This window comes from Nicotiana attenuata, chromosome 1 (genome assembly GCF_001879085.1).
Source record: "Nicotiana attenuata strain UT chromosome 1, NIATTr2, whole genome shotgun sequence".
Lineage (NCBI taxonomy): Eukaryota > Viridiplantae > Streptophyta > Magnoliopsida > Solanales > Solanaceae > Nicotiana > Nicotiana attenuata.
The window spans coordinates 30,532,186-30,550,664 of NC_031989.1; the positions used below are offsets into that span (position 1 = coordinate 30,532,186).

General features: G+C 39.5%; 2 protein-coding genes across 2 annotated transcripts; one reads left to right on the forward strand and one right to left on the reverse strand.

The window, feature by feature from the left end:
• Positions 1,687–5,106, forward strand: LOC109234485 (serine/threonine-protein kinase HT1-like). Its single transcript, XM_019400509.1, has 6 exons — positions 1,687–1,889; positions 3,104–3,236; positions 3,550–3,745; positions 4,196–4,317; positions 4,394–4,549; positions 4,741–5,106. Exons 1-6 carry the CDS (start codon positions 1,687–1,689, stop codon positions 5,104–5,106), a joined length of 1,176 nt encoding a protein of 391 aa, XP_019256054.1.
• Positions 5,796–9,088, reverse strand: LOC109234492 (transcription repressor OFP7-like). The gene is made up of 3 exons (XM_019400517.1): positions 8,613–9,088; positions 8,085–8,539; positions 5,796–6,262 (listed from the first exon to the last, which is right to left on the reverse strand). Exons 1-3 carry the CDS (start codon positions 8,930–8,932, stop codon positions 5,796–5,798), a joined length of 1,242 nt encoding a protein of 413 aa, XP_019256062.1. The 5' UTR covers positions 8,933–9,088.

Below are 18,479 nucleotides of genomic sequence, written 5' to 3' on the forward strand. Positions count from 1 at the left end.
TTTTTGCGGGGTGGGGTGGGGGGTGGGTGAGTGGTGACGAAAAAAAACCTTTTTGAAGAGAGGGCATGGGGTGGGGTTAGGTGGGTGGGTGTGGGGTGGGTTGGTGAGGGTAAAGAATAGGGGGGGGAAGCTTGAGAAGGTTTTCTGGAAAATGTTTTCCCTTCTCATGATAGAGAAAATATTTTCCTCCAATTGGAGGAAAATGAGTTGATGAGGAAAATGTTTTCCAAAACATTTAAGCCAACTAAACATGAGAAAATTGGAAAATATTTTCCTTCATACCAAACACACCCTAAAGGTTAAAAAATTTTCAAGTTCCAAAATTATGAGTTCGGAGGTCTATGTGTTTGGAAGATTATGGGTTTAGAAATTATAAAGTTTACGGGTTCGAAATTCCGCGGTTTTGAAAGTTTAGTAGTTCGAAAGTTTATGAAATTTGTGGGTTCAGAAGGTTGTCGGTTTGAAAGTTTATAGCTTCATGTTTATTATATTTAAATTATTTATGAATACTCTTGAGAAGTTATTTTCCTTAATTTGCGTACCAAACATCGAAAAATGAATATGATTACTACTTATTTTCCAAAAAAATATTTTCTTGAAAAATATTTTTCACGGAAAACATTTTCCATTATACCAAACACACCCTTAGTCATTTAATATCCGAAATTTACTTACCACACTAATTCAAACTGGTGCTAAAAAAGGCTTATTAAAAAGGTAAGTCGACACCGCTATCAAGAAGATCTTCACTTTCGAGGTTTAAATTAGAAACTTCTTATTAATACTCCCTCCGTTCCAATTTATGTGAACCTATTTGACTGGGCACGAAATTTAAGAAAAAATAAAGACTTTTGGAATTTGTGGTCCTAAACAAGTCAAAAAGGGGCCCAGAGTATTTGTGTGGTTATAAAAGCTTCTCAGTAAGGGTAGAATTGTAAGTTTAAGCTAAATTGTTTCCAAATTTAGAAAGGGTTCATTCTTTTTGGAACGGACCAAAAAGGAAATAGGTTCACATAAACTGGAACGAAGGGAGTAATTTGTTTGGCCGTGCTGAGCTTTGGCCAAAAGTGTTTTACTTCAGCCAAAAATGAATTTGGTCAAGTTTTTTGAAGAAAGAAAAAATGTGCTTTTTGAGTATAAACAGAAGTTATTTTTGAGAAGCAGGAAAAATCATCGTCTCTCCAAAAGAATTTTTAGAAAAATTTTTTGAGAAAAATACACTTAAAAATACTTTTTAAAAACTTGGCCAAAAATCTAATTGCTGCTCAAAAATGCTTTTTAAATTGATTATAGCCAACACAAACTGCTCATCAACAAAAATATCTTTTTGAATTTTTTTTGTTGAGAAAATTACTTTTCAAAATAAGCTGCACCTCCAAATAGGCTATAATAGTAATTGGCAAATCTAAATCTTTGTACGTACCTATTACAATTACTATAAGCTTTTGAGAATATAAAACAGTCTTCATTTGTACACGTGGCGACCACGCAGAATGCGAGCAACCTTTCTTCCACCAATACGTAAGGTAGCTGATTAAAACCGCTCTTCCCTCTTATTTCTCACTCTGTATCTCTAATTCAAATACAACGCCATTCCCACACCCAAAAGACTTGTGATAAGTAAAAACTCAAAACACACACACACACACACTCTCTCTCTCTCTCAGTTAATGCAACGTAATATCCATGGCTAACGAGAAGGGTATTCCGAATCTTGAACGTTCTCTCTCTACCCCATCAGAGAAAAGTACCGACGTTCCAAAAAGTGACAATCTTGATTCCCAAAATGTTACTATCACTATTGACAATAACCTATTGATCGATTTACAGCAGCTTTCAATTGGACCTGTTATCAGTGAAGCTCGTTATTCTGTGGTTTACCAAGGATTGTGAGTTGTCTGACTGATTTCTACTTCTCTCTGTAGCTCCATCTTCTTGTTCTAGTAATCTTCAATTAATTTCTTGAATTGGGTTTTATATAATTTTTTGTTCTTGGAATGGACTTGATCATATCGGCTATAATAATCTGTTCCTTCTTCTCTTTTGAGACTATTTTTCTGTCATTCTTGTTATGTTTGTCCTTCGGGGTTAAATTATCTTTTAGTATGTAATTCGTTTATTGACTGTTATTAAGTGTGGTAAAAGTTTTGGTTTTTTCAATTAGCTTCAAAATTTTGTATGTAAGAGTGATTGTCAGCATAATCCTCAAAAACAAAAAATTAAAAAAAAAAAAAATTGAAATTGTACAAGCTGAAAGAATGTCTGGTGCTTGTAGGAGAACATGACAATTATGATACTGGGAAAAATTCTCTCTACCATTGACTTTAGACTATATTAACCATATGTGGATTAATTCAAGATTACTAGAACAAGAAAATGAAGCTACTGCACAGATAGTGTATGTGAAAGAGGATTCATATAGCCGTTTCCAATTAGTTTGAGATTATAAAAAAGTTAATTGATGATTCTGTAAAAGAAAGTTTCAATGAGGTAATAGGTCTTGAGTCGAACGAAGAATTTAATACTGAAGCGTCTTCTTTAGTCCTATACAATCAAAATTTCATCTAAACTATGAAAGGGGGGAGATATGGAATGTTGCTTAAATTGAAATGGATCCCATTCTTAGAACTACAATGTATAACTTTGCAACTGATATATTAGCTTTAACGAATTTTTTTAGTACTTCCTCCGATCCATTTTATCTGACTACATTTAACTGAAAATGGAGTTGAAGATCATAAATTTTTTATTGGAGTTGATTAAGAAATGGAGGTAATGTTTGAAGCTAATGTGGTGTCTAGATTAACTGTTGGTGGAAGAGATCTGCCAAGTTTGGTTCAATGTATTCTGCTAATATATGAATATCCGAGAATGCACTATTTCACGTACCTCCCTTTTCGATATTTGTTTTAATATCCCTTACGTATATGCATGCTTTAGATACCTCTCATTCTATTGGTGAATGCAGCACTTTGGTTACGAAAATAGGTTGACCATAGATTTTAGAAGTTTTGATGTTACTATGTATACTCTTGCAAAGGTCTTTTGTACTAAAGTTCATATTATTGCTGTTCTGAACCACATTTTATGTTTCATGTTCCAGATATAAATCCCTACCTGTTGCGATAAAAGTAATACAGCCAGAGAAATCCTCAAATGTAAGTCCTGAGAGGAAGGTGAAATTTGAGAGGGAAATTACGATGCTATCTAGAGTGAAGCATGACAACATTGTGAAGGTATGTGCTGTTAACAAGAAATGTGGCACAAGCTAAATTTCATTCACGTGGTTTACCATCGTTTAGGTGGCATTACTCCATGTGTTTACCTTAGTTTAGTCATTGCGCGTGTTCACTTAATCGAAGAGTCTAAATCAGGAAAGACATTGTTGACTTTGATGTTTAACAAAGGAAAGACAATAAAATCCATAGCCATGTGTTGTATGTAACCATATCAAATAATACAGACCTGTTCAATACAGAATGTAGCCTAGAGTATTGGTGATTGGTTTTCTTTTTACCGGCTATGCTTATGTCCTTCTAATCCTTACAGTTTATTGGTGCCTCCACGGAACCAGCTTTGATATTAGTCACGGAGTTAATGAAAGGTGACACACTTCAGAAGTACCTGTGGAGCATCCGACCACATTGTCCGGATTTGAACCTTTCTCTAAGTTTTGCATTGGGAATTTCTCGGGCAATGGAGTATTTGCATGCCATTGGCATCATTCACCGTGATCTGAAGCCAAGTATTCCGCCTTATCTCTCAGTTCTCTATTTCGCTTCAAGTTTTATGTTTATGTGACTGAAGTGAGTAGGCAGTAGTACTATAACACACTGATCAGGGTTATCACTTTAGGGCATTACGGCAATTTGAGTTGCTCGACTTTCATTTTGTAATCTTTTTATGACTCTCATTTTGCAATTGGAAAAGAAAGTGGCTTCAGTTATAGCCAAAAGAGGGGTAGATGCATACGGGGAGATAGAACAGGTTTTGTTAGGCTTGAACTATGTGTACATATAATAATGTCATGTACATTCTGAACCTATTAACTCTAGATCTTCAACTCGTCTTTGGGTGGAGGGGGAGTGCATTGTGTAATTTCAAACAGAGAAGAAACCTTATATTAACATATTTGAAATTAAAAAATTTCATTCTCGAAATCTGTCTCATTCATGGCCGTGTGGTACATTTGTAGGTAATCTACTCCTCACAGAAGACAAGACGAGAATTAAACTAGCTGACTTTGGGTTAGCTAGAGAGGAGGCAGAAACTGCAATGACCGCAGAAGCTGGTACATATCGCTGGATGGCTCCTGAGGTATATTTTACCTTGGGCTAAAAATTTTACTTCCTGCTTAAAATCAGATCATATGCTTACCTTTTGCCGATGCCAGTTATTGTACACAGGACCAGCTGATTATGGGGTGAAGAAACACTACAATCATAAAGTAGATGTCTACAGTTTCTCGATGGTTCTATGGGAGCTACTCACCAACGACACTCCATTCAAGGGAAAAACCGACACAATGGCAGCGGATGCTACAGCTAAAGTATGGTTCTGTACCTTAGCATATTACCAATTTACCGTTGTATTTCATTTTCTATTGTGCTGAAGTTTGACTATATGCTAGTATTGATTTAAACGTTAGAGTCATATAGATGCTTGCTTGGTATTGAGGCGTAATTGTTGTTGTTTTCACTGAGGTAGAATATAATTTTCATTTCCTTGATAAAATTCCAGAATTTAAGGCCTAGCACGGATAACATTCCTAAGGACATTGTACCTCTCATTAGCTCCTGCTGGTCGGAGGATCCAGCAGATCGACCAGAATTTGCGCAAATATCAGATATCCTTGCAAACATCCTTGGCGACACATATATCCCACAGACTATAACTCCAGATCTTGCTGAGGGGGAGCAGCCTGATGCATATACTCCGCAAACGATAACTCCAAACCTCTCTGATGAAGGTCAATCCGCGAGCCAAGAGATTGCTAATTCTCCTGGCACCAACAGTTTGATGGATACGAGTGCAGAAAATAAGAAGAAGAAAAGCAAGAGTTGGTTATGCTGTTTCAAGAGTGGCTACAATGACAATCTCCAATAAATGCAGTAGCTTTTCACTGGTCAAGGTAAATGTAGATAATTGATGCAAGATTACAAGATCCTGCCTCTGCCAATTTTGCTATAGTTAGGATATACGGAAAGTATAGAATACACCATCACTCTTGACATTGTACAGAAAGCATTAGCATAGCATCTTCAACACAATAGAAAATGAATAAGGAAAAGAGTATAGCTAATATCAACTCAACAACTCGCCATCTCTTGCGTATGCATTTCCTGCTGTATTTCTGCAATTCTACAAAACATAATACCACCTCTGAGTTTTGCATCATGTAGTTTTTAATATGTTATCAGTTATGTTCATGGGGTTACAAAGCACACATACAGAGCGCACGTCCTATAATTAAAAGCTCTTTGTGAAGTGTGTGTACTTATAGATAAGGGTACACATGGACTGGGCTGGTTCGGTTTTGATGAAAATCAAACCAAACCAAATATATCGGTTTGGATTTTGTCGGGGATTTTCGGGTTTTTTTGTTATGTGAATATTAATTTTTTTATTCCTTGTTTGGTTACTAATTCCGGGATAAGTTATCTTAGGATTTAAAATCGTACCAAGATAACTTGTACCCACCAGGATATTGAGAAGTAATCTTAGGATAAGCATTAAAATTGACAATCTTAGGATTAATACAATATATCAAACAGTTAATAAATAATAATAATAAGTTAATAACTAATTTCACCATAACTAATACCAGTAAATCGAGATCCAAGCCCACTCGGCGCTCGAATTATATAATTAGTAAACCCTAGACTCTTTTGATTTATGACACAAGAAAAATCACTACTACTAAAATTACAGATACTAGAAGTATGATTATGATTAGGTGAAAATAATGTCTTCCAAATATCAGAGAAAGCCTCAACGATCATCCCATGATAATGCTTAGCATTAAGTGATAGAAAAGACTGCAAAAGTTGCTCCAAATCATTCTTCTCAAACATTTGTTTCTCAAAAATCATTTCCATCATAGACCTTTTGAAATCCTCATATGGATCCTCCGATTTCTTCACGATCGCAAAACTCTCCTTCACTTTCCCGTCAACGCTACAAGGTATCAGCTTCTTGAACACAGACAATCTCGGAGGGAGCTCGTTGTCCGATGATGTAGTCGAAACCGACAGCCTTCTCCCTGTTGAAACATAATATAATTAACTTATAATTCAAAATGTGTTCCTCTTTAAAAAGAAATTAAAATTTTGTTGAGATTATCACATATTGAGACATGCTACCAAAACAAGGAGCTCTTGGTTCGTCACTACAAAAAGAATGGATTATTTGCACCATATGGCCTTTTTTAAGCCTTTTTAAAATTTGGTCTCCGTTAGTTTAGTGAGATAAATTTGACCGTTAAGCAGTTTGATCAATTTTCCTTTTTCATGCAAATTTAGCCAAATGGGCAAAATGTAAGACAAAATTGAACTACTGGCATAAGAAGGGCCATTTGCGTAAATAGGAATGGCAGGCGGGGCGGGCGCGGGTTCTGATTGAACCCGCAAAATTTAAACCCGCCCCGCCCCGCCCCGCCCCGCCCCGCATAGAATTTAAACCCGCATTCACCCGCCCCGCACTCCACCCGCGTTCACCCGCCCCGCCCCGCACCCACATTTTTAATTTATTTATAAAAATTCTTTCTTTTTTAGAAAGCTAGACTTAAATCTGATATTTTTAACAAAACAATTAATTACATCCAAAATGTTTTTAAATTCTCATATTTTGCCTCTAAATCTAATGATTTTTCCTATAGAACAATTAAACTCCATAATTTATGGAAGTGAATAAAGTAAATAGACAACTAATAGGAAATGTGCCTCAAATTATTGGTGGGTTTTGTTTGCAAAGGAGGGTTTTTGTGGACATTTTTTCAAAGGTCCTTACTGGACTAATATATTTTGGACTATGTACACTTTTTCATACTGATATTGCTCTATACTGACATTAAATCTAGTACTATATATGATGATGATTATGGTCGAAGGTAGAAAATGCAGAGGGAACTTTGCAGAATGTTATTCATGTCCTGTCACAAGATTTCATTTTTATTTGGTAATAAAGGGAATATTAAATAGAAATAGAAGGCACGTTTACCTTTGCCTTTAATTTGCTTTAAAAAATAGCAGCATTAAAAATAATAAAGTTACTAAAATGCATTTTTGTAAATGCATAATTTTATGAACGAAAATTTCTATTACATGAACTACATATAATTCAAATAGAAGAAAAGACTTTATAAAGATCTCTCTATTAGTTTAAAATATTAAATCCCCACCCGCACCCGCCCCGCATTTTTTTTTTAAATTTAAAAATTGAACCCGCCCCGCCCCGCCCCGCAACCGCAAAATCTCAAACCCGCTCCGCCCCGCTAACGTTCAAACCCGCACCGCCCCATTGCCATCCCTATGTGCAAATGCACATAAAAATAGACTAAAAACATAGTAATAAGGTATGCAACTAAAAGCGTGTTGTCTCAGACATTTTAACCTCAGATCACATAATTCAACAAAAAATTAAATTTTATATATTGACAATGTAAAGAGTATTTTGTATTATTAGTAAATCTTAACCTTAGATAGAAGGTTACCTATTAACTTTTCTAGATTAGTGGATTTTAAAGATATTTATGGGTAGTACCTAAAAAGGGACCTAGTTGTATAAATATAGTTCTTTCCGTTTCAATTTAGATGATACATTTCGCTTATTGAGAGTCAAAATTCGTAAAGTTTGGTCAATATTTTAAAATAAATTTTGTTATCATATTGATGTGAGAAAAATTATAACTTATAGTAGTACTTTTCGTGTTGTTTTGTATATCTAAATTTTAATTTTAAAACACTAAGTTGAACTAATTTAATTTAGTTTTAAAGTTTAGTCACATTGACCCTAGATAAAGGAAATGTACGTCTAAAAGGGAGTAGTAATAAGTTGCATAAAACTTTAAAGCCATACAGCATTACCAATATTCATGCCCATCAAAACGCTGCGTTTTGTATGCTTCACCCTCCTCTTGGTGCTGCCAATCGTCCTTTTTTGACGCCTTGTCTTTGTAGTTTCGTATATAGTCTCCAACTGTTTGTTTAAATCCGAAGATGAATCATTTGAAGAAAACTCCAAACTTCTACTAGATGATACTAATGTCTCAGACTCTTCTTCTTCTTCATCCCAAATTTCACTACTAAAATTCCCACTTTCATCAGCTGAGGACGTGCTCATGCTAAATCTTGTTTTATTTTTCTTCTTTTTAGTTCGACGTTTGTTTTTCTCTGTTGTGGAATGAGAGAGTGGTGGTAAGGCTAAAACCTCATTCTCAGAATCGTCGGAGGAAGAGGAGTAAGAGATTTTCCTATGAGATTGTTCTGTGTCATCGTCGATCTTAACAGTGTGCCACTTGAATTCTTGTGAAAGTGACGACCTGCTAGAAAAATAATGATATTATTAATGATAAAATGAAAAGTTCAATTAATTAATAAAGTATCTAACAAGACCTAGTGTGGCTGTCATCGGATGTGTATGCTTCTCCATTCCTTGAGGTACACCGGCAGCCGGCGGTTACCAGAGCCGTCGACACGTGGCGTTTGAAGGAGGAACGATGAGGATGCTGATGGTGATGGGGTATGGAAGGAGGGGGTGGGGTGATAGGGAAATTATCAACGGTGGTGATGAGTTGTGTGTTAGGGTTAAGGGATGATGATCGGAAGAAGGAAGGGACAGGATCTTGAGGAAGAATGGAAGGGTCTTTGGAACGGCATGAGGAATGGAAGGAGGAAACAGCTTTACATATTCTTAGCTTCAAACGTTTTTCCATTCTCTTTTTCTGCTGAAGTCTGTACGATATGAAACTGGTTGGGAGAATTAATAGTGAACATTATACAAGAGGGAAATTTGGGGGGAGGGGGGCGTAGTGTAATTGCTACTTAATTTTTGCCTTTATTTAATTAACCTACTAGTGAGAAGGAGTGAAAGGGTGTGAATTTCATAATTGATTACTACTAATAGGGGTGGCAAATGGGCGGGCTGGACTGAATTTGGGCGGGTCAAAATGGGTTAGGTCAATAATGGGTCATTGCCTAACCCAGCCCAAAGTGTACTTGGGCTAAGATGGGTTGGGTCAAGATGGGCTAAACAATGGGTCATAACCCAACCCGCCCAACTTGACCCATATTTTAGAACCATGCTCATCTTGCATAAAGAAAAGCCTTTTACCTTAAAATGTGTAAGTTGAAAAATATTTTACGGGTAGGGGTGGACCTGTGCCGAAAAACGAAAAAAATAGAAAACAGAAAATTAAAAATACAAAAAAAAAAAAAAAAAATTGAGGGAACTAAGTAAATTTCTAGATAAGTTGGGTTGAGATCATTTATTTTGGGTGAGTTTCATGGGTTATATTTGGGCTGTTAAATGGGTCAGAANGGGGGTTTGGGGGGGGGGGGGGGGGAGGGTAGATGGGTGCAGAAAAACAAAAAAAAAGTAAAAATTTTTTTTTGAGGAGGNTGTTAAGATTTCTTCTCCTAAACTTGAGTACTTATTTTCATGTTCTTTGCTTGGTCCGATGGATTATTACGATTTGCTATGATTTTCCTGTAACTTATTTGTATGTTTTGCACTCATAAAGCACACGATAACTTTTGAGCAAACAATTTGGCGCCGTCTGTGGGGATTTCATAGCAAAATCGCGTAGTTCTTCCATGGACCAAAAGGAAAGAAACGCCGGAAAAGGGAGAACAACGCAGCTTAAACAAGCCAAAGCGGCATATCAGGCCGATGGAACTCGAAGATCTCGAATCGAGATCCAGTTCCTCTGTCTCTCATCTATCGGATGGTGCAAACAAGAAGAAGAAGCCCCCCCCCCCTCTTTTGGGGAGAATCTTCATAAGAGATCTCCCACATCCCTGATAAGGGCTCCAGCCGGAAACCAGCACGGAGGAATCTCGAATCAAGAATCGCTTCGAGACAGCCTACATACCCCGGTTGGGAAGATAACGATTACGCTGCTCAAGATCTCGAATCAAAACCGAGCTTCAGCTCCCAAAATCCCACGAACCAAGACAGACAAAAAAAAAAGTAAAATTTGTTTTTGAGGGGGTTGCGGGGGTAGGGTAGGGTGGCGGGTAGTGCAGAGAAACAAAAAAACTGAAATTTGAAAATACAAAAAAAATTTATTTTAGGGGTTTTGCGGGGGAGGGGGGGAGGGAGGGTAGAGGGTGGGTGAGTAGTGCGGAAAAACAAAAGAACAGAAAATTAAAAATACAAAAAAAAAAAGGTAAAATTTGGGCAACTAAGTAAATTTCTAGATAAGTTGGGTTGAGATCCTTTTGTTTTGGGAGAAATTAAAAAATAGCCAGATTTGCAAGTGATCGTTCAAAAATAGCCCAGTTTCAAAAGTAATCGAAATCTAGCCACTTTTCATGTAAAGATAAATCTGAGCGAAAACACTGTTCAAAACCGAAAAATACGTCAGTATATTATGCTGGAGTTCCAGCTAAGTATACTTGAACTCCAGCATATTATACTGGAGTTCCAGGATAAGTATGCTGGAACTCCAGCATAATATGATGGAGTTCCAGCATAAGTACACTAGAACTCCAGCATAATATACTGGAGTTCCAGCAAAGTATACCGGTCCAGTATAATATGCTGAAAGTTCATACACAAGTGCTCGAATCTCTAGTATATTATGCTGGAACTTTTCGTGTGTTGGAGTTCCAGCATAATATGCTGGAAGTTCATACACATGTGCACCGAACTCCAGTATATTATGCTGGACCAGTCTCTATTGTAGCAAAATAGTGGCTATTTCTCATTGACTTGGTAAACGCTGGCTAATTTTGAGTGACCGGTTCGAAAACTGGCTAGACCGTGCTATTTTTACTTTTGTTTTGGGTGAGTTTCATGAGTTGTATTTGGGCTGCTTAATGGGTCAGAATGGGCTATAAAAAATAATGAATTAACTTGGGCTCATCCTAAATTGACCCATGAGCTAATATGTTTGTAGCCCAACCCATTAATTTCTGGGCGGGTTGGGCGGATTGGATGAGTTTGGGCTCAAATTGCCACCCTAACTACTACTTTTAATGATGCATAATTGTGTATGGTTTTTTTCGTTGACATGATTAAGACAAGTATTTATCTCTCTTCATAAATCTCAACCATTTCGGATAGTTCAAAAGCAAATTTGATTCTTTTCCCTTGTTATAAAAAGCGCATGTGTTGGAAAGCTTTTGTCAATTAGGGCATTATTTAACCTATGTTATAACAACATAGGTATATCTGACCTCGACCATTAATTACGGAGAAAATTTGGACCATTTTACAAAGTTCTAGGGCAAATTCGGATCCTTCTTCAAAATTTAATGCAATTAATTCCTCTCTTTTTCCCCCTGAAATTCGTCTTTAAAGAATTAAAATTGAGGAAATAACACTAAATGCCTATCACTCCCAAACTATTTACCCGGATTTGCCCATTTAAAAATTAATTTCAACTCCTACCTAGGCAATCTAAATTTATTACGCGTAAATTCACTTGTCTTTTCCCTTTTAGTTTTGCTTTAAGCTTTTACCCAGGGTGAGGGGCAAATTGAAAATGCAAATCTTTTTTTCGTTCTGTTTTATTCTATGACTTGAATTCCAAGACTTCTGACTTCTGCAAAACATTAATCTGCCATTGGAGGACCTTGAAGCTTTGAAACTCATAAATTGGGTTTGTGGTTATTTTGATCCGATTCTGACCAGGTATGTTCGAAATGTTAATTGGAGTATGTGGCTATATTCTGAGTCAATTTGGTGGAGATTTTAGAGTAGATTTTTAAATCTTGGGTTGAGATTAAGTTGAACGGCAAAGAAGACAGATTTGTACTGTATACCAAAATGGTATATTGTATACTGTATTGGAATACAATAATTCATTCAAGAGTATATAATTAACTACAATAGTATACTACTAATTTTTTTGAAGGAATGAACCAATCCTCTATTTTTACCAAAATAACATATTATAAACCAGTTTGGTTAATTCAATAGTGTATAATTTATTGCGTTGAACTGGCGAAGAAGAATGTATATTGTATACCAAAATGATATACTATATACCATTTTGGTATACACTTCATTCCAATGATATACTATTATAGTATGCTATATAATGTAACGGTATACTCTTACAATTAGGTCCTTTTAGAATTTTTTGAAATTTTTATTGACAACTGATATTACTTCAGTTTAATAATTGAATTAATTTTTTTTAACTCTTCGCGTATAATTGTATACCCTATTGATATAGCTATATACTATACTGGTATCATATGTTAGTTAATATTTTTTGGTTGTATTAGCTACATTTAATTGGTACACAATTTGATTTTTCTTTAGTAATAGTTTAAAAAAAAAGAATAATAAAAAATAGTAAAAATAGTAAATAAAATTAGATTATGAAGAGAAAAAGAATATAAAAAAAAAGAAGTTAAATGAAATTAGAAAGGGAAAAAAGAAAAAATAAGAAGAAAATGAGAAAAAAGAAAAGGAGAAAAGAAAGAAAAAAAGAAAAAAGAAAAGAAAAGAAGCATAGAAATAAAAAAGAATTGGAGAATAAAGAAAAAATTCCCCACAAAAACTACTATGGGTAGGAAATATAATTAGTTTGATGGGTAGAAAAACAAATGGGTAGATAAGGGTAAATAATTTTGTTTTTGTGGGCAACTGTGTCATTCTCCCATTAAATTCTCATATTTCAAAGCAAGTCTGCTCCCAAAGTGATCAACCTAATTTTACAAACACTGATTAGTCTAAAAAGGATGAGACTTACTTTAATGGTAGAGTATCTTCACTACTAACCAATATTTTTCTTTTCCCTCCCTCCAAGAACTTCCCACCTTACTCTTGGGATGACTCAAAATCACAACCTCTTGATTGGAAGTGGAGGGTGCTCACCACTAGAGCAACCCACTCTTGTCCACTACTAATCAATATATTGGAGATTTGAGTCATAAAGAGATAAAATTGGGATAGTGTTCATTTCCCTTAGAGAGTTGGAGTAAATGAAAAAGAAAAAGAACAAGAAAACGAGAAATCACAAACACAGACTAGCATAATTAACAGCAAACATAATCATAAGAAAGAAATTAACCACAAAAAGAAAACAAGAAGCCCGGTGCACAAGGCATCTCGCATTCACGCAGAGTTTCGAGAAGAGCCGCACCCAAGAATTATAAACCTACCTTAATGCAAGCATTATTGGCTGCTTCCACGACTCGAATATGTGACCTATAGGTCACATGAAGACAACTACCATTGCTCTAAAACTCCCCCTCATAAGATATAAATTAACAAGGGGTGGAAAAGAATGATTCCCAAAATTAACAATAATCTGGTAAACATGTGAGGATTGTTGATAAAAAGCATATAGGAGAGGAAAAAGTAACCGTTTGTCTTTCATCATGTATCCATTTTGGATGAAAGCTTTTTGCATAGTAGGTCCAATGAAAAGTCAAAACAAATAAGATACAAAGGGAATCCAAGGTAACAAAGCAAAATCATGCATCCATATGCTCATCTCACTTCTTTCTCTCTTTTTCCTGTAACTATGTCTCTTTGACAGAGATCAAGCTGCCTTTTGTATTATTCACCGTCACAAACGGATTCAAGATTTAAAATTTATGAGTTCAACCTTTAAGATTCTTAGCATTAAACACGGGTATCTTTAAACTTATGGTTCATAATTACCGTTTGTAGCAGTTTTAAATAATTTTTACATATAAATTTATATTTCGCATCAAAAGTATCGAGTACAAATAAATCCGACGCCGCTACTCTACATCAACCCCGTTCATATTGCACTAGACAGCTAAACAATGATGAGGTGCTGAAGAAATACTCATTAAGCTTATAAGAAGCACATGCTAACAGATGTTTACTTATTATGCCATTTTCTTGGGCTAGAATCTGCAGCAAAGTTAGAACCAAAAAGGCATAGGAAACTTATGTTTAATAAAAGACTAATGAAAACCTCTATAAAATCAATTGGATTCAACTTGGGCTCGGCTCACTCGCTTTGAAGCCACATCCTACTTTTTGACAAAGACATGCTGTGACCAGCAATTATATAATATAACAGAAAGAATCATAGACGGAGAGCCTTGGTGTATGGGTCAGAATCCAATCTCACGGTAATTAACGGAGTTAATCTCGTCTTGAGCTAATCCATAATTAATAAGTGGTACGGCCACTTATTCATAACAGGAATCGACTCTTGTCCGATTTAATCTACGAGGGCACGGCCCATTCATGCCCCCTTGGGGACGAAACCTCAGCGTGGCCACGGCCATTTATTGCCAGCTCACGAAGCTCACATCTATAAATACTAAGAGCGGAAGCCCTAGAAAGGGGGCTTCTTCTTCTTCGCTATTCACAAAAGAGAGAGAGAAGAGAAAAATATACCCGTCTTATGGGAGGAGAAAACACCATTGTAAGGCTCTGAACCTCTTCATGGAGAGGCAGACCAAACCAATATTGTCAATAAAAGCTGTTAAGATTTCTTCTCCTAACCTTGAGTACTTATTTTCATATTCTTCGCTTGGTCCAATGGATTATTACGATTTGCTATGATTTTCCCGTAACTTATTTTTGTATTGTTTTGCACTCATAAGATATGTGATAACTTTTGAGCAAACAATTTGGCGCCGTCTGTGGGGATTTCATAGCAAAATCGCATAGTTCTTCCATGGACCAAAAGGAAAGAAACGCCGAAAAAGGAAGAACAACCCAGCTTAAACAAGCCAAAGTGGCATATCAGGCCGATGGAACTCGAAGATCTCGAATCGAGATCCAGTTCCTCTGTCTCTCATCTATCGGATAGTGCAAACAAGAAGAAGAAGCCCACCCCCCTCTTTTGGAGAGAATCTTCGTAAGAGATCTCCCACATCCCTGATAAGGGCTCCAGCCGGAAACCAGCACGGAGGAATCTCGAATCAAGAATCGCTTCGAGACAGCCTACATACCCCGGTTGGGAAGATAACGATTACGCTGCTCAAGATCTCGAATCAAAACCGAGCTTCAGCTCCCAAAAACCCACGAACCAAGACAGGCTATAGGCCTTCGCCAACAAGTTCAACTACGGTTGAACCAAGACAGGCTATGCGCCTTCACCAAAAAAGTTCAACTACGGTTGAACCGGGACTCAGGTTGTGCGCCTTTACCAAAAAAGTTCGACTACGGTTGAACCGGGACTCAGGCTATGCGCCTTCACCAAAAAGTTCAACTACGGTTGAACCGGGACTCAAGCTATGTGCCTTCGCCATCAATTTTAACAAAGTCCAACAACAGTCGAACTGGAACTCCGGCTACGTGCCTTCGCCAATAAGTCCAACCACGGTTGAACCAAGACTCAGGCTATGTGCCTTCGCCATTAAATCCAACGAGCTCGACCTCGCTCGAACTACAAGGATGGACGCCTTCGTCCTCAACTTTAGCAAGTTCAACCACAGTTGAACCGAGACTCAGGCCAAATGCCTTCATCTGTGAAAGCAAAGCCTGACCTCCAACGAATCGAAGCGCAGTATAGGCACCCTCGCCATCCAAGTAAGTACTCCCAACTCGAATTAAGATTCGGGCCACGTAAAGTTCGGCCCCGGTCAAACTATGAGGCCGCGTTTTTTACCATCACGACTGGTAGTTCGACCCCATCCGAACTGGGACTAAGGCTAAGCACCGCTATCGCTAAATAACGGCTAAGACTCGCCTGCACCGAGTTGAAAAAGCAAGGCCGCTAATAACCAGAAGTTAACATGCCTACCAGAGTCAAACTCAGCAAATCACCCCTTGAACACGCGCAAAAGAAAAGTCTAAGGGGGAAAAAGGAAAGACACAAAACAAGCACAAGGCAGGCAATATAAAAGAAAATTTATACATTTACAAAGTCAATGACGGGTCATCCCCGCTTACACCCGGCCAAGGCCGGTAAATAAAAAAGAAAAAAGAAGGGGGAAGAAAAACAAGAAACACCCAAATCGCCAAGCGGCGAGCGAAACAAAAAATACAACAAATCTTTCTACTCGGCGCCATCCGCGCCGTCATCTGCACCATCGCCAACCTCTGGCATCGCCGCGTCAAAACCACAGTCGGTACGGGCCTCACGAGCCTTCCGACGCGCTTCCTCGAACGCAGCCTCGGTCACGATACCGGCCTCCCACAAATTCTTATATACATCGCGTTGGGCCTCGGCAAAAACCCAAAGTTCGCGAGCCTGGTTGGAAGGGACGGCCTGGTCCCGTAGGCGCTGATTCTCCCCCTCCAAGGTCGCGATCCGATCTGCCATGGCTTCGGTGTCCCGCTCAAAGACCCCAATTCGATCCTCTAGCCCCGCCTCTCTAAAGGCCGCGGCAGCTCTCTCCAACCCCCACTCCCTCTCACGAACACGAAGCGCCTCCTCCAACCCTGCGGCCTTCGTCGAAGCGGTCCCCGCCTGCTGCCTCAAAGCCACGACTTCACCCTCCAATGCGGTCACCTTCCCGTTCCATGCCGCAGCGGCCTCCGCTGCCTTGGCCTGATCTTGGAGCTCCCTCTCAGCTGCGTCCCGCCTTCCCGCCTCAAGCTCCTCGTCCTTCTGACGAAGCTGCTCCTCGAGGGCGCGCGTTCTGCCAAGTGCCTGCTGCACCTGAAGCTCCCGCCTCGCCAGTTCCTCGACCAATGCCCGGCTACGGGGATCATTCCTCAAGCGTACGCTCAACTCTCGGCACCGATCTCGGTAGCGGCGGTACTTCTCCAGCGTCCGCAAAAATATCCCCGAGTGGACTTTGGCTCGACGGATGCTCTCCACCTCCAACAAATAAGACTGCAAAGCAAAGACAACGATTAAGATAAAGAACAAACTAAGGCAAAGAAGAAGCGAATCAACGTCGTATTACATACCCTCAAGCCCATCACGGCCACTTCATTCATCAGTCCGATATCCTTAACGTCCCTCAACGACGCATTCTCGGCCTCCGAGCATAGCAGCTCAAACTGCGGCACCAAGCTGCTCCCTTGGAGCAATAAGTTCAACTCTGTGGGAACCTCGATGAAGCGAGAGCGCCCCTCTGCGCGCACCGCTGAATTGGTGAAGCCTTCTTGGAACATACGGACGTCGTCGGGGTCCAAGTCGGATTCAGACTCGTACCCATCTCCTACAGCATCCCCTCCTCCTTCCGCTACCAGCGAGGTAGAACCACCCACCGTAGCCACCGAAGGAGCGCTTGCCTCACCAACATTAGCAGCCGCTGAGGAACTACCTCCCGTCTCAGCGACTGGAACCACCAATTGAGTCACCGAAGCGACGGTATCATCACGACCTAAGCCAACTGGGGCAACCACCCATTGTTTGTCCGCCCTCAAGGGCAGGCGCCGCAGTCGCACTCCTCTCCGCATCCGCCGGGGGGGAGTCCAAATTAATTACCACAGGAGGAGCCGGCGTGAACACGACCCTACGCCTTATCAATGGCCTCTCCTCCTCCCCATCTGATGGCGATTCCGCTCTAGGGCGCGCAACCCTCGATGGCCCCTCGTCCCGAAGTAGGGCCCGTGCTGGAGAAGGAATCGCTGAAGATTCAACCGATGCCGCCCTCGGTAATGGGCGCGACACCGGTGCTGCAGTGAGCCGAGCAATTGCACCAGGCCGACGGAAGGCCAACTGAGGGGCCCTGACGCGGCGTGCCCTCCCTGATCACAGGAAAACAAAGTTGATGAATAAAGTTGAAACAAAGCGGAACAGAAGAAGAAATCAATTTTTTAACTGCCACAGGCCTACGGCCATGCCTCTCCCAGAAAGACGCCCATGTGCGTATCCCCACCGTATGGGGGAGTACGGCCTTGACCCACTCACGTATCCAAGACAATGGGGCCGGCGGCGACCTGTCGGCTACAAAAAATGACACGAGTTAACGCTCATGATCACAAATCATAAAGAGGGGAAGAAAAGGGAATTCAACCACTAAAGAACTTACGTGCATGGTTCCAAGCCTCTGGGAACCCAGTAGCATCCGCCACCAGATGCCTGGTCCTGATATAAAAGAAGTGCTCGAAAGGGCGAGGGTCGACCTCGTCATCCAATCTCATGACCAGGCCTCTCGACCCACGAGGGCACGCCTGAATCATGGTGCCACGGACTCTCTGGGGGGCGTAGAGACTAAGCACATGCTGCAGCGTGACCTCCCTACGGGCCAATTCCGCGTACTTGATGAACATTGCCAACAATTTGTAGAGGGAAGGAGTGAGCTAACCTGGGCACACCCCGTAATAACGGCAGAAATCCACCACCAGCATTGGGAGCGGGATCTTGAACCCCAACCTGAAAGGATAGGCGTAAAAAACGCAGTATCCCCTGCGGT

Excerpts from the sequence above, each read along its gene's own strand:
- LOC109234492 (XM_019400517.1), bottom strand. The coding sequence starts at position 8,932 with ATGGAAAAACGTTTGAAGCTAAGAATATGTAAAGCTGTTTCCTCCTTC. Across the intron at positions 8,540-8,612 it reads TCCGATGACAGCCACACTAG|GTCGTCACTTTCACAAGAAT; the intron begins GTCTTGTTAGAT and ends TTTTTCTAGCAG. Across the intron at positions 6,263-8,084 it reads TTTGATGGGCATGAATATTG|GGAGAAGGCTGTCGGTTTCG; the intron begins GTAATGCTGTAT and ends ATGTTTCAACAG.
- LOC109234485 (XM_019400509.1), top strand. The coding sequence starts at position 1,687 with ATGGCTAACGAGAAGGGTATTCCGAATCTTGAACGTTCTCTCTCTACC. Across the intron at positions 3,237-3,549 it reads AGCATGACAACATTGTGAAG|TTTATTGGTGCCTCCACGGA; the intron begins GTATGTGCTGTT and ends TAATCCTTACAG. Across the intron at positions 3,746-4,195 it reads TCACCGTGATCTGAAGCCAA|GTAATCTACTCCTCACAGAA; the intron begins GTATTCCGCCTT and ends GTACATTTGTAG.